This window comes from Aythya fuligula, chromosome 18 (genome assembly GCF_009819795.1).
Source record: "Aythya fuligula isolate bAytFul2 chromosome 18, bAytFul2.pri, whole genome shotgun sequence".
Taxonomy (NCBI): Eukaryota; Metazoa; Chordata; class Aves; order Anseriformes; family Anatidae; genus Aythya; species Aythya fuligula.
Window position 1 is genome coordinate 3,422,890 of NC_045576.1, and position 14,991 is coordinate 3,437,880.

Genomic DNA, 14,991 nt, shown 5'->3' on the forward strand with positions numbered 1-14,991 from the left:
GGGCTGGGGGAACGTGCAGACAAGTCTCGGAAGGCATCTTTTTCGTGTACTTCCCAGGAAGGTGGTGATAACCCCTCAGGTGAGCCAGGTGTTGAGCAGTTGCCTTCTAGAAAGCTTCTCTGCCTCGGTGCCAGCTGCTGCTCAGCCAGTAGAGGGTGCTGGAAATACAGCTCCTCTGGTGCTTATGGGAGGTTTCCCAGCGAAGTGATATTAACTGCTTAGCATTCTGAATCTTAATCCCCCTTCTTAATGTTGTTTTAGCCAGAGTTATCTGATTTCTGTGTCAGGGATCCTCCCCCGGGCTGACTCAAGCCAGTGCCAAGGGATAAATCTGCGGGGAGTCAGCGGGAACAGCTGCAGGCTTGAAACAACTGCTGAGAGATGAGCCGAAAGGTAACGCAGAGCAAAGGGGCTGGGGCAGCTGTAGCTCACCTGCTGCTTTCCCCTGCTCTGTACTCAGCAGCAAGGAGCTGGTGCTGAGTCCTCCTTCAGACACGCTCAGGTCTGCTGAGCACTTGCAGAGAGCAGGTGAGGTGCCTCCTGCAGATCCCGGCTGAAGTTCTCGTGCTGACAGATACACAGAGAGGCCTTGGCTGAGGGCAGTTGCTCAGTGACCCCTTCCTGCAGCCTGGGGCTGAGAAACTGGGTCATGCTAGGGAAGTCCTGGCTCCAAGCACCACCCTCTGCTGTTTCACAGCTAGCAAGTGTCTGGGTGGGTTTTGCTCACGCTATATGAAGTGTGGATCCAAAACCAAGATGTCTGAGCTCTTTACAGCCTTCAGAGGGAGGGCTGGTGAAGGCTTTGTAATAGACCTTAAAGCCTCGGAGACCTAGGGAGTTCTCTGCTCTTTTCTCTTAACTTTTTTTTTTTTTTTTTTTACTTAAACAATCTGACAGGAGTTGAATCTGCAGTCCTGGGAGGTAAGCTGAGGATAAATCTCCATCTCAGACTGTCTGCTTTCTTAAAGGGAGGTGTCTTAGGCTTAGGCTGTGGTAGGCCTGTATGCTCTTTCAAAAAAGCTGGCTTTGAAGAGCTGCTTTTTTTTTTTAATTTGCAATGTTGGGTGCTTTCTTTTGGGACCAAGCAGTCATTTGTTGCAGTAATGGAGTCTGGGCACATCTGTCATGCTGTCCCCCCACAGGAAGCCATTGATTTTCCCATTTTTGTCCAGTAATGAAAATATTGATCAGGGAGGATCAGTAGCAGCTTGTAAAAGAACTGGCAGCAGTAGGTTCTGGTTTGGGGATCTACATCTAAGTCTGTCTAGTGCTTAGTGGATTTTGCAGCTTCTGTCCTACATCAGATATTTGTTATAATACTCAACCCTTTTTAATAGGGAAGTGGAGAAAACTGCTAGGGAGTTTGCTGTTGTCTTCAGAATGATGCAGCCTCCTTAGCTGTGTGGTCATCTCAAATCTTTCACAGAGGGGGGGAAAAATAAGGGACCTATAAGAAATTTTCAGGCTATTTCTGGAGGGGCTGACGTTCTCCATTTATCTATTCAAACAAACCAGGAACAACCCTCGTGTATTGGCTTAGTGCTTTATAGGAGCAGGGAAGTCTCTGTGCTGCTTCCTCATCCAGCCCTTTTTGTAGAAACGTTTTCTGCTAAGTAGGCTGAGCACATTGAGTAATTTATTTAAGACGAGTGGAATGCCTGTTAACGTCTCCTGACATGCAGGGATCCAGGGACAATGTGATGGTGAAACTTGAGGGCAACCAAGTGCTGTGGAAATATTAATCCCTGTTCCTGCAGTAATGACGTTTTTATTTGATAGCTGTCATATGAGTCTCAGAGAGGTGAATTGATTTGCCCAAGCTGCATTAGGATTAAGCATCAAGTGGTATCACAACTGGAAAGTATGGACAGGTTCCTTGAGCAGCTTTCCTTCAGTATCTACTTCCTAAATGAAACAAATTCGAGGCTTCTTTTTGTAGCTCACCTGTTTCTGAACTGAAATATGTTCCAGTTTGGTTTTTGTTGGTGAGATTTATGCCAGCTCTCTGGGAAGACAAGAATCCCAGGGTCTCATCAATCATCTCTTTATTCCTGCTGGTTTCAGCCCTCTGCAGCAGTGTCTTCCTGAGCCCAAGAAAGGCTGTTTTGTGCACCCAGACTGCTTGAGTAAGACATTTCTAATCTCATAGCTGAAGGCAGAGCAAACTTAAGAAATAAACAAACCACAGAAGAAAACATTTGGGGACAGAAACAGCATTCATTGTGGCACTAGGGTGTAGTAGGGCTGCAGAAACAGTTTTAAAGCTTTGCAAGTTTGAATCTTGCCTCGGGATGCTGATGTTTAGGAATATCCCAAATGGCTCCACCTCAGCCGTGTGGAACTGGATCTCTGCAGGGCTAAATTCTCACTGCGAAGGTCCTGCAGGTTCGAATTGGCAGAGTACTAACAGCTCTTGTTTCTTCACTGCACTGTTCATCAAGCTGTGTTCACACCAGGTCTGTCACCACCAGCTAGCGTGCCTGTGACTCTTCCAGGTTGTCAGCTTCATCTGATAGTTCAATTACGGGAGAGCTGTGGGCCTGGAGCAGCGACTGGAGGATGGGTGTAAGCTCGAGTGCCTGGTGTGAAGGCCAGGGATTTCAGGAGGCAGAGCTGAGCTCTGAGGCCTCGTGTCCCATCGCTTCCCGTGCTGTAACTGTCTCCTAACCTGCTGGTGTGACCCTTCTGTGCAGTTTTCTGCAGAAAATGTAAACTATGGAAAGAAATGGTGTGTTTTGTTGTGTTTTTTTTTGTTTTTTTTTTTTGTTTTTTTTTTAAGATGTTGAAAAACTTTTGTGAATTTTTGAGTTAGAGTGCAGAGTTCAAGAATCCCTAATATTTCTTTTTCTTGCAGTGGGTGTCAACCTCTTCTACTTCTGCATAATTATCTACCTCTATGGGGACCTGGCAATCTACGCAGCAGCTGTGCCAGTCTCTCTCATGCAAGTGACCTGGTAAGTGTGCTTACTGGTGGGCAGTTACGTGCTAACAGGGACAAGGGCAGGTTTTGGGGCTTGATGGGGTGATAAGTCTGACTGGGTTCAGCTCTCCTTCCTGAAGACAAGCGGAGAAATGACTCAAGGACATCTCAATGCTTGTGCGTGGGAAGGTGAAGTTGTTCTGTATTCCCCACCCAAGTGCCTGCTGCAGGCTAAGCTGTTGTTGGATGCCTGAAAAGTACCTGACCTGATTTCAGGTAAGTCCCTGGGTGTAAAATACTTCAGCTTCACCTTGCAGGCATGGGGCTCGTTGCTCACTGGTTTGAATGCCATCCCCTGTGCAGTATCTTAGCTTCTATCTCTAGATAAGAGCTGGGAGGTGTGGTGCTTATCAAGCTTGTGACCTGCGAGTGGTGACACTACTTTGTGTTTACCTGATGAGCTCTGGGCTTGAGACAAGTTCCTTCCTAAAGAAATAGTGAAAGACTGGTTTGCTTGGGGCTGGGCTGGGCTGCACTGGTGCTCAAAGCTTCAGAATGGAGAACTGCGGTGTTCCATGTATGACTCTAAACTTGCTAGTCTAATGACCAGATTGTAACTGGGTAATCAAATAATTTGTCTTCAAATGCATGGTCTTCAGTGACTTGCTCTGTTAAACAGCCTCTGACCATTGCTCTTCCGTGAACACAGGAGAGGGGAAGGCATCTGCTGGGAGCTGATCGCTGTCTTCTCTTTCTCTCTCCTTCTTTCCTAGCAGTGCTATTGGCAACCATTCTTGCAGCGTTGGAGATGGCACGAAGTACAACGATACAGACAAGTGCTGGGGGCCCATTCGAAGGATTGATGCTTACAGACTGTATCTGGTGAGTTTCTCAGGCTGGAATGACCTTTATTTTACTTGCCCTGCCTTCTGGTGAGGAGGAGTTTTTCCCTGTAGAGGTAATGCGGTGTAAGTGAAAAACGGGGATGTGAAGCTTTCAATTCAGTCTGACCTTGTTAGCCAAATGCCTGTTTTCCAGCACTGGTGACATGTCTTTGTTTCAGTTTGGTGGCCATCAGAATAATCCTGATCTCAAGTTTAAGTAGATCTGTCCTTGTTGCATAGTTCTATTTTACTTAAGCAGGTGATGGGTCCATGACAGGTTTTGTCTAGTGTTTGGCTGAAGTAGTTGTCACTTGGAGATAATTGTTCTCAATACACTCAAGCATATTAAGCTCTCTTGAGTGCGTTCTTTATGTGAATAAAATTGTTTATGCTACAGTAGAATCTGCTTTTTTGAAAGATGATGGAAACAGACCGCTTAACACCAGCGCTGTACGCTGCTTTAGTAATAGCTTGCTGTCTACTTTGTGATTGTCTATTGCATCTATTAGTGTGCTTTGGTTCTGCTGTGAAACCAAGGTTTCCTCATGGGATGATAAACACTGCTGCTCCTGAGCTTGGTGAGAGTCAAGCACTTGTACCTGGAGGTAACTGTTAGCAGGGCAAAACGAGGAGGTATGTAAGTACTGCATCGTGGGGATTTTGGGCAGTGATAGTAAAGATCTCGGTGAGTTTTAAGAAAAAAAGTGATGAGGCTCTGGAGGTGCCCATGTGTGAGTGGAGAAACCCATGAGTAAAGCCTGCTTGAAGTCATTTTGTGGTTGGTACGTCCTGGTTGTGCAGGAGATCACATCTGAGGGTGTTTGTTCCATTACTGCAAAAGAAAGAGCTGGGCCTCAGGAATATTAGTGAATGTCAACACCTAGTTAATTATTTAAGAGAAATATTATTGTTTTATTAAATTGTCTTGGTCTGTTTCTTTAAAATTTCCACAAGATTGAGGACTTCTTCCCTGAATTTCAATAACTCTGCCTTACCCAGCAGAAGGAGCTAGTCAGAACAGCAGACATGCATTAATTACTGCCTGTGTCTCTCGGATATTGTGTCTATAATTCATGAAGATAATTGTTAGGACTTGAGGGGAAAAAAAAAACCACAAAACTGTAAGCGTTAGACTTGCTGTCTGTGTATACAACCCTTAGAGGTGCTTTTTCCCTCTGCTTGTCTCTCGTGGATCTGGAGAATAAATATCTGCAAAGTCTTCGGTAGTGGTTAATCCTGCCCTGCCTGGTAATTGAGAGGAGGGTTTCAGTGCTTTCCTGCCCTCCTCCCTACAAGCAGGGAGGGATTGTTTGTGGGAAGACACGTGTCTGTGGTGGATTACTGGGGGAAGGAAGCGTCCCGCAGTCATGTTCAGGAGACTCCTGAGTGTCAGCATTACCTCTGAGTTGTGGCTTTATGAGGCCTCTGATGTTCCATTAATACAGGAGCAAACTGGGGCTTGTCCAACATCCAGCCCTGGTCCTACTCCCTGCTTGATCTGTGCGCCTTTTTCTCTAGAAAACAAAAATTGTGACGGTTTCCCTAGGGAGGGAGAGGAGATGTAATCGTTTACGAGACATTAAGACCCACAGCACTGGCACTGCCTTCGCCTTTGGACTGCCTCTGAAGGGATTATGCCAGTTAATGCTTTTCCCCTCCTGTCCTATTTGTAATGTGGAAAACTAATGACCAGTCGTTACAAATCATAAATTCTTGAAGAGAAGCGTGGGATTAGGATGGGTAGGAAGCATCTTGATTTTTGAGTGAAAAATTAATAGCAAAACAGCTTTTATGTTGTCCACCAAATTGTTACAAATGTTTTGCTATAGCTATCATAGGAAACATAAGCTTCTCTTGAAGTTGCAGTTGAGATATTTTAGGAGTGAAGAGACTTTGTAATTTGCTAGGTTGTTGTGGCTTAAGCACTTGATAAGTACCGAAGCTTTATGCTGTAGAAAGATTCACCCCCCTTTAGGAGGCTTGCATAAACCAGAGGACTTGATGCAGTCAGACGTAAATGTCAGCCTCCGCTTCCAGAAAAGCACCGTGCAGGGCATGGGGTGCTGTCTCTGTACCAGATTATTTCTAATTTGCTCATCTTTCCCTGGACCAGGCTACAGGGTCATCAAGCTTCTGGTTATCGAACACGATGCTGCCAGAATTACGGAGCATTTATTTGAAGCTTAATCTGAATGGTGTAACGCAACCCAGGTATGGGAAGCGTTGGCTGCTCCGTTGCAGTGGCAGGGGTCTGGCAGGTATTTCTTGGTATTTCCTGGACCTATCACCAAGGCTCTGGAGCACTCTCAGCCTTGGGAAGTGTAGCTCTATGAATTTTGTCTTAGCTTCTTGTGTATGTGGGGTCGTGGACGCGCAGGAAAAGCTAGAATGTGCCTGTCTGAAAGGGAAAAGACCTCAGAAGATTGAGGAGGGGTGAGATGCATTTTACCCTTTAGAAGGGTTGCTCTGTTTTCTTGTTTTTCTTCTCAAATTTTCTTCTGTTTAAATTCTTTCCTGTTGGAATAGTTCTGGTTCCACGTGTCAGTGGACAAGCAAGGTCTCATTCTGCCGGCGAAGTTCCCCTGTGGCAAGGGGACAGATGGACACTGCGATCCCAAAAGAAAGCAGCTGAGGTTTCGGGTCAGTCCTTGTGTCCTAGATGTCTGCCTCTAGTCCTCTCACCTTGTCTTGGGACGCTATTTAGGTTTTGAGTGCTTTTTAGGAGCACGATGGAGGAACATAACCAGAATCTTGTCCCTGTTCCCCGTGAAGCAGGTCACTGGATGTAGCTGTAGCTCTTCCTCTGTGCGTGGCCCCACAGAAGGCCTTTTTTGGACTAGCAGGGTGAGCACAGTCTATTTGAGGTTTTTGGAGAAAACGGTGCCAATGGGAGCTCTCCTGTGCCAAGTGCCACCAGTCTGCCAAGGGCTGGTCCTGCCCTCATCCTGTTGACTCTTTCTCTCCCGGTGCTGTCGTCTTTTCAACAAAAAGCATTGACCCTTCAGCTAGGGGCAAGAGGAAGAATGACTGATGTATAAATCCTATTTCATGGTTTGTTGTCCCAAAAAGCCTCTGCAAGCTGTCTCGGCTCTGATCACCGTTAATGGGAGCTGAAGACTACGAACATAATGAGAATATTTAGACGGATTAAATCCTCCTCTTGAGACCTGCTCGTCTGCGCAGCGTCTTTATTGCTGCTCCAGATTCCCTCACCTACGTGTGACTGCAGAGTCCTGGGGGACTGCTGGGCCCCTATTAACCTGTGTCTGAACAAATGGCCATCTCGCCTCTTGTTTGTAAATTGCCTTGGAAAACAAGGGCTTGCAAAGTAAAGAAGTGCAGGAAATACTGAGCTAGGTGTTTGCTCGTGTCCCATCGCTTGCTGCTCATGTTTGCCTTCTCGTTTTGGGCAGCCGGAGCCTGGGAGGCTTTGCAAGGCAGAGCCCTCACGGGGCGAATCGGCCGGGAGGAGAGCTTGTGTCAGCCGGCCCAGCGACCTTGTTGAAGGCGAGCACTGATTACAGCTCAAGCAGATCGATGGCTTTCTGTCTTTGCAGATCAGTCACGGCGCTGTCATGTCCTCGACAGAGTGAGTCCCGAGTCCCCTGGCTGTTCCGGTGGCAGTGCTGAGGACAGGGTTTGGGATTTTGAGTTGGCTGTGCTGCCTTCACACCTGAAAGCAGTGGCTTTGGCACGGCCCCTGTGAGGTGAGCTGGATGTCCCGTGTAGGCTGAGGGAAGGGGCAGGTTTAGGCACCAGATCTCCCTTCAGGACACTGCCCGGTCTTCCTGCTCCCGTGTCACACCGAGGCAGAACCCTGACACCGCAGTCCCTGTTTCTAGAAAGCAGACACTGAGATAAATAAGCCATTAAATCCTGGGGACCGGCGGCCGTGCGGTGTCTGATCCAAAACGCATCCAAGCCTGGCAAGTGTGGGGCTCCTCTTCGGCACCAGGGCAGCCGCGGAAGCCAAAACCTCCTCTCCTCCCAGCCCTGCTTTGCTGGCAGCTCGGGGCACGGCGTCTTCCCTGAGCGGAAAGGAGATGGTTTTAATTCTCGGGGGAAGCTGTACGCCTTTCGGGGGGGAGAGGCACGGCTTCGGCAGCGTGTCGGAGCCCCCGGGTGCATGTGCTGGGGAAGGAAGGGCCGCGGCATCGGCACGGCCGGGCTCGCAGATGCTGCAGTGTCGCAGGCGGCCCAGCGGGTGCGGGCCGAGCGAGGATGGGAGCGCAGATGGTTTAATGGAGATTATCCCAGTTGGAAACGTGCTTGTGCAGTGAATAAAACGAGCGGGCTCGCGGGCGCTTACCGGCCCTCTTCGGAGCGGGGGGGACAATGTCAGCCCAGCCTGACGCTCTGATCCGAGCGGGGCCGGGCTGCGGGAGGCAGGCAGGGGGGACGAGAGGTAGCCTGAGGACACGGGCAATTGCTCGGTGCCAGCAGAACTTAATCGGCAAAGGGGAAGGCTGAACTGCTAAGTGTGGCTGCAGGTCTGTCTCCGTCTGCCTCGGCGTGGTGCTGCCTTCCTGGGCCCCCTCCGGCTGCAGCTCCTTGCTCTGCACCTCCGGTGTGCGTGCTCCGCTGCACCCAGTGCTAGCTCCCCTGCACTGTGCGAAGGTACCCCTGATTTGTATTGTCTAACCAGTTATTTCTTTATAAAACCTCCCTAGTGCACATGAGGCTCATAGCCTCTCTTTCCACGTCTCCAGCTCCACATCGCCTTTTGGCCTCTGCTCTTTGTTTTTTCTTTAATTTTTACCTCCCAGCAGTTAGGAGAGGACCCCTCATGGCGGTCCTTGAACACCCCTGCTTGATCTAAGCTCTCTCTGGCCAGTTGGGAGCTGGAGAAACAGAGCTGGAGCCGTGCTGCAAGTGGAGTACTTCTTCAAGGACACCTGGGCTTGATCCACATGTTCCCTCTGCAGCAAGTGCTTTTCCTGTCCTGCCTTCCTCAGCTGTGCCCTGCAGCAGCATCCGGCAATAAATGGGTCACAGCTGCTCTCTCCTGGATATTTATTCTTACAGGTCTCGCTGTCTAGAGACCTTGAGAGCCGGTGGAGGTGCAGGTAGCTGCTTCGGCACCAGGTGAGGTGTCTGGAGCATTGAGGGTTGATTTCACAGCACATCAATCAGGTTTGGGGCTTTTGCCTTGGGCTCCCCCGGTGAGGTGGGGGAAGGGAAGGAAGGCTGATGGAAGTTTCCCTGCTGGTAGGAAGTCATCTTGGCTAAACAAATCGCTTGAGCTGTAGCATTGTTGTGATCTGGGCTACCAGAGCTTACAGTGAGGATGCAGCAGGACTGGGGCGCTATGAACCCGTCACCTGAGAAGTTATTTGTGGTAAGGCCTGGCCAGATTTACTGCATTATGTTCCCTACCACAAACACTAATATTTTTTTTATTATGGTACTGATACAGAAATGGCAGTCACACTCCTGGTTGTGCACTTGTTTCTGCCGTGCATAAATCCAGCTCTGGAAGCCCTGAGCACAGGGAAGCGCCTCCGAAGCACCCCGAGTGCCGTGCTGTTGCTGCAGGTACAGGCACCTGAGCTTCGAGCTGTTGCTGTGCTAGGAGAGGAATTAATACTGCATTAAGCACAGATATCAAGAGCCCTCACTGTTTGTTACAGGTGCCTCAAAAATTACAGCTCTGGCTGGCTAAAAGCCCAGTCTCAGGAGCTGATTGGAGTCTTCTCATGCCTCCCATCTAGTCTGCTTCCAAAAGCTGAGGTCAATTAAGTTGCTGCTTTGCTTTGAAGTAGCTGAAGAAGGACAGGAGCCAAGTTCGTTTAAAATAAATGGTGTCTGGGTGTGGGACAGGAAGGCAATTCTTAGCTGCTTTATTGTGGAACTAATAAGGTTGAAATTGGCACACGGCCTTGTTAATATGGCATAAATCCTGTCTCCTTCATCCCGGTCCATTCTTCTTCTGTGGACTTGTCAATAAATTCTCTCAATTGCCCACTCATCATGCACCTGCGACAGACAAACTGGCTGTTTCAGAGAGTTTCCCACATCCCTCATGTTCCCTAATGCAGGGGGAACTTCAGATAATAACTGGCCTTGGAGGGAAGAGGCTTTCCTGGGCTGGCAGGAGTGGTGGAAAGGAGCGTGGTGTTGTGAAAACAGAGCATAAACTTGTGCTGGTGACACAAGAGCTGCTGTTCAGCTGCTGATGTGATTTTTTTTTTTTTTCCTCTTGCCTTGTAACTGACTGCATTTGGAATAAAAGAAATATTGGGCAGGAGGCTCGCCTCCTGCTGCTGGGGCTGGTGCAACAGGGAAAGAAACCGCAAGAGCGTGGATTGAAGCAACTAACTTTGACGGATTAGCTTGTCTCTTTTTCACAGGAAAATCGATAGTGCAGGGGACTGGAATGTGTTTTCTGCACAGAGCCGTCAGCTCGCTTCGTGGTGAGAAGCGTTTTTTTTTCTTAAATGGGGCTTGAGTTATGCTGTCACTTGGACACCGAGCTGTCCCAGAGGCTGCCTACCAGGGGCTGGTCCCCTCCCCGCCTCCAGCTGCCTGCCAGGGGCTGTGTGCGAGGTGGAGGTGCTGGGCTGCTCCCTTCCTGCAGCTCGGACACGCTGCAGGCACCGCCAGCCCCAGGAGGAGCCCCGTGCCCCGTGTGCCTTCTGCACACCAGCCTCTCGCACACTTCAGTGCCTGGTGGGCTTACGGGCTGGGAAACCCTCCAAACACATTGGGCAAAGACGCAGCTCTAGGTAGCTCTGCTTTTGTGCACGTCCTGCAGCTCTGAGCCCCCCAAAGCTGCTTTTTGGGCTCAAACCACAGCCCCTGCTGCCCGGCAGAGGTCCCTGGCCACGCTGCCTCCTTCCCAAGGGAAGCTGTCCTTCGGAGTAAGCTCGCTTCGGGCAGCAAGGCACCGAAGTGACACTGCTCTCTGGGGACTGGAGCCCAGGCTCTGCTAAATGGGGCAGGTGTCAGAACCGATGGCTGTTTGATCAGCAGCTCGCTGCCAGACTTGGGAAAATTGAAAAAGGGCCGCTTAAATTTCCTTCCCGGGCGAGGCTGTTCGGGGAGATTCATTGATCTGTTGGTTTTGGAATGCTTTTGTAGAAAATAAGTTATAAACACATTTCCCCTGTGCGGTGTTATTCTGTGCAATAGTGGTGACAGCAATGGGGAAAGCAGAGTTGGAGGCGGCCTGGGAAGTCAGCTAAGCACTCCCCTGGGAGATTCAATGCAAGCCTTTTTCTCAGCGGTGTATTTTCCAGTGTTTTGTTCAGGGCTTTAACACCAGGCTTGTTTCTAAACAGAGCTCCGACCTTGCTGCCTGCCTGACTTCATCAACGTTTTCATCAAGTAAGGCAGCGCTCCTGATCTTTCTTCCCCTGAAATTTTCATTAATTCCTTCATATACAGACAGGAAAAGCACCAGGGCTGCGCAATGGCATGGTTGTGCCACCCTGAACATCACCGGAGGCTGCGGAGGGAAGAGCTCTGGCCAGAACGGCATCTCTTCAGGCTCCGAAATAAGTCTGCAACTTCTTAACATCCTTCTAAATTGCACTTTGTCTGGGTGAGATCACTGACGTGCGTGTCCAAAAATGTGGATTTTTGGACTACATCAGCAAATCCCACACGTGGCTCATGCTTCTGTAAGCAGGACTATAAATACAAATAATGCAGCTGGGATTTATCTTGTAAGTTGAAGTCAGTGTAATGCTCTCAGGCAGAGCTGATCTCCGAAGCCTGTTGCACCAGCTCGGTGTGTGCTGTGCAGGCAGAGGCTGGGAGCAAGCAGGCTCCCTGCTCGCCCCGGGCAATGGGGCTTTTTTCTTGCTTTTGTGCTGCTGCAAAATAGCTAAGGGCTGGGACGTTTCCTTCCCCTCCAGGCAACTCCTGCCTGACAATGCACAGAATGGGATGATGCTGTCCCTGAAACTGCAGCTCGTAGGCAGCTGAAGAGTGGTGTGAAACTGAAATCTCAGGTGAGGTATTCACAGGGGGAAAAAGTGGAGAGGGAACGTGATGGAGGAGTGGTGGAGGTTTGTGTTGTGGCAGACAAGGGGTCGGTGGCCTTCAGGAGCAGTCCTGGCAGAGCCCGAGAGCCTCCTACCCCTGGTGCTTTGTTTGCAGGGCCCTGGTGGCACGCTGGGCTCCTTTTCTCCGTGCTGCCTAACTCAGGGGCCTCTGCAGGCGATAGAAATATAGTTTTGGTTGCCAATACTCTGCCTTGAGAGGCTGTGAATATGCAAGAATTGGGGGCAGTGTCTGTGTACGAATGATTGTCCTCACACTTTATTGGCAGGACCTCATTAATTTCTTGTAGAGTGCTAACAAACTGCACGGTGAGGAGGGCCAGCAACGACTCCAGGTGTCGGCAAGGAAGAGGACCCTGTTTTGTAGCCTGGGGGAGGTCACAGCAAGCAGGTAGGGGCACTGCAGAGGGCTCTGCAGCCACCCTGCCGTCCTTCCCAGTGTCACAAACCACCAGCGTGCTGCTCCTGCATCCATCCACTTTGCTGCCTCCCTCCTGCTTGCTCAGATGCAATTAGGAGATGCAGAGTAAGGGGGAGCCAGGGGTCAAGGAGGCGCTAAAGTGATTACAAGATGCTGCAAATGGTGGTGCCATAAATACTCCGGTGATGAAAAATGAGACGCCGGTCACCTCGGGGTTGCTGCCGGCCTCCAACTTTCTCTTGGTGTGAAAAATGATGATGGGAGTGCGCCTACCCCAGAGTGCAAGCCTGCTGCTGGCTGTGGTCCTGCACACCCAGGTGTGCCAGGATCCTTGCGCCGAATGACTTTCTGAAGACACTTTGCTGATATTTTTTTCAGTTTAGGAGGAAGAAGTGGTTTTCTAGGGCGTTCTTTCCAAAGTGGGAAGTTCGGAGCCCTTCCCAAGAGGGGCCAGCTTCAGAAACAGGCTGCTGCCCCGCATCGGGGTGGGGAGAGGAGGGCAGCACCTCCCAGTGCTGCTGTCTGCTGCACGTGAAGGCTGATTGCCACTTGGTCCTTGGTGTAGGATGCCCAGCAGGATCACGGCTTGCAGTGACGACAGCACGACACATATGCTCATTTTCTGGGTGGGCAAATGCGAGCTGTGTCAGCTGCTGCTGGCCTAAAGCTTCTTTAAACCTCTAGGCTGTGCTCAGACCCACTCAGCTACGTAGCTGTGAGGGTGCAGGCACTTCTCTCCGTGTCCTGCCAAAGGTCTTCCTTTCTGGAGGTGCTCAGGGTGCTGTCACAGGGACCACGAGAGGCAGCACCCAGCTTTGAGGGCACTTTAGGGGCGAAATGCCACTCGCTTCAATACCAAAAGCTGTTAGGACAGCAGCTGAAGCCTTCGTTCTGGGGGATGCGTGCTCCATGTGGGTTATGTGACCTGCTGCCAGCTGTCCCGGGAGTGGCACGTTCATTACCAGAGCTGCTGTGGCAGCAGGGGCCTGCTGCTCTCCTGTGACCTGCCCTCCTTCCTCAGCAAGAAATGCAATAAATAACTCCTGGGGGATGGTTGGTGGCTGCATCCTCCCTCCATCACGACTTGATTACTCCGTGGGGGACCTGCAGGTTAAAATCCCTCTTGCTTCCCGCTTCTGAGGCTCCTCACTTTTGAGCAATCCGTGTTGTGTTGCCGGGTTATCTTTTTTTAATCTGTTTTCAGCCAACTTTAAGAGCTCCCTAATCACTGGTCGGCCGATATCTTGCTGCCTATCAGCACGGCCCCTGCCGCAGCCCTGCCTCCAGCTTTGAGTGGCTGTGCATCTTCAGCTTTTTATTTATTCAGCCCTCTGAAAAGCTCCTTCCTGACCAGTCAGCCCCTTTCCGTGTGTTTATATTTGTACTGCCCGCTGCAAGGGGTAAAGCCATAGCAAGGCAGGCTTGGACGGCAGCCCTCAGCAATGTGCCATCTGGCTCTTTAGCCGGAGATATGAGCTCATGCGAAGAGAAACGTGGCCCTGTCACGGCAGCAAAGGGGAGGAGAGATGGCAGAGGGGACACGTTGCTCGAGACCCTGTCCCCCAGATGGATTTTAGGAAATCAGAGCCCAGGTGGGAGCAGCCGGAGTGCTGCTGGGAGGGTTGCGGCCGCTGCAGTCTGCGCTGGGAGCAAAGCAGCTCCCGGGGCTGGTGGGAGAAGCTGGAAGTAGCTTGAGTGTTTCCAAGCTCTGCTTCCTTTATTTCAGGGACAAACATTTCAAATAGGAGTGGGGAAGGCAGTGCAAATTTAACGCTTTTGTCCGAAGTCAGCCCTAAAGTACTCCCCGAGGGCGTGAGTAGTGACACCAGTGCATACGGAACAGATTGTCCCCGGTAAGCAGCAGTCTGGTTCAGGCTTCCACCCAGGGATAAAAACCCCTAATCTGTGTCAGTGCAGGTAAATCCCTTGTTTTGGTGTGTTTTTCCCCCAGATGTCCCTTTTGACATAGTCTAGAGGAGAGAAGCCAACGTGGTTAGCTAACACGGAGAGCAGCCAGGCCCTGGCACTCATGGTATCTTGTTCTCCTGACACCTTGTACTCCCTGTACGTATTCGGGCTGGTTTGCTGTATTTTCTGCCTGTCCCTCGCAGCACTCACCTGGGTTTTGCAGCAGCTCTGAGCTCAGGGATGCCTTGCAGGAGCAGGAGGGGTGTGGGAGCTGCTGCCCTGGCAGCGTGTATGCGCTGCCTGCTTTCTGCTGCCACGCTCAAGGAGACTTTCCTTGTCTGGGCGCTGAATCGGAGCTTGCTCCAGGAGGTGCTCGTTCAGTCAAGCTTGCCTCATTATCTCGGTGTTAAAACTGATGGCCTGATAGCTGGGATTGTTCGGTTGTGGTGGTGTGACAGCCTCGTGCCCCTCTGCATTTATCCAAAAAAACTCAAACATTTTACTCTACTCTGGCAGTATTTGCTTGGTTTGATCAACTCAGTCGTCGTTGTTACGCTTCCCTCAGGTAAACACCCGACCTGCCTGGAAGTGCCCAGGTCCTGAATCAGCAGGAAGCGGCGGCTGCTTTTCTTAAAAGCAGTGCTCAGAGCACCGAGCGCAGATGCTGCTGCTACAGATGAGCCTGAAAACAAGAAAACAAGCGAGCTCTGATGACGGTCACGAAGGAAGCTGGCTGTCAGTTGATCCTCTCGCAGATGTACGCGGGCCGTCACGCCGTGAGGGCTGCAGCTAGTGTGTGAATCAGCCGGGCTGGGGCTGCTGATTGCGCTTCCTGAGCGGCACGGGCTCGTG

At 50.6% G+C, this 14,991-nt stretch overlaps 1 protein-coding gene across 3 annotated transcripts in view; it reads left to right on the forward strand.

The window, feature by feature from the left end:
* Nucleotides 1–14,991, forward strand: part of TMEM104 (transmembrane protein 104) — a 39,603-nt gene that overhangs the window by 8,270 nt on the left and 16,342 nt on the right. For 2 of the 3 annotated variants that reach the window (XM_032199894.1, XM_032199896.1), the window contains 2 exons: nt 2,855–2,954; nt 3,694–3,802. In XM_032199894.1, the coding sequence (XP_032055785.1) occupies nt 2,855–2,954; nt 3,694–3,802 (209 nt within the window). The remainder of the gene's footprint in view (nt 1–2,854; nt 2,955–3,693; nt 3,803–14,991) is intronic. The other variant, XM_032199897.1, reaches the window with a different exon arrangement.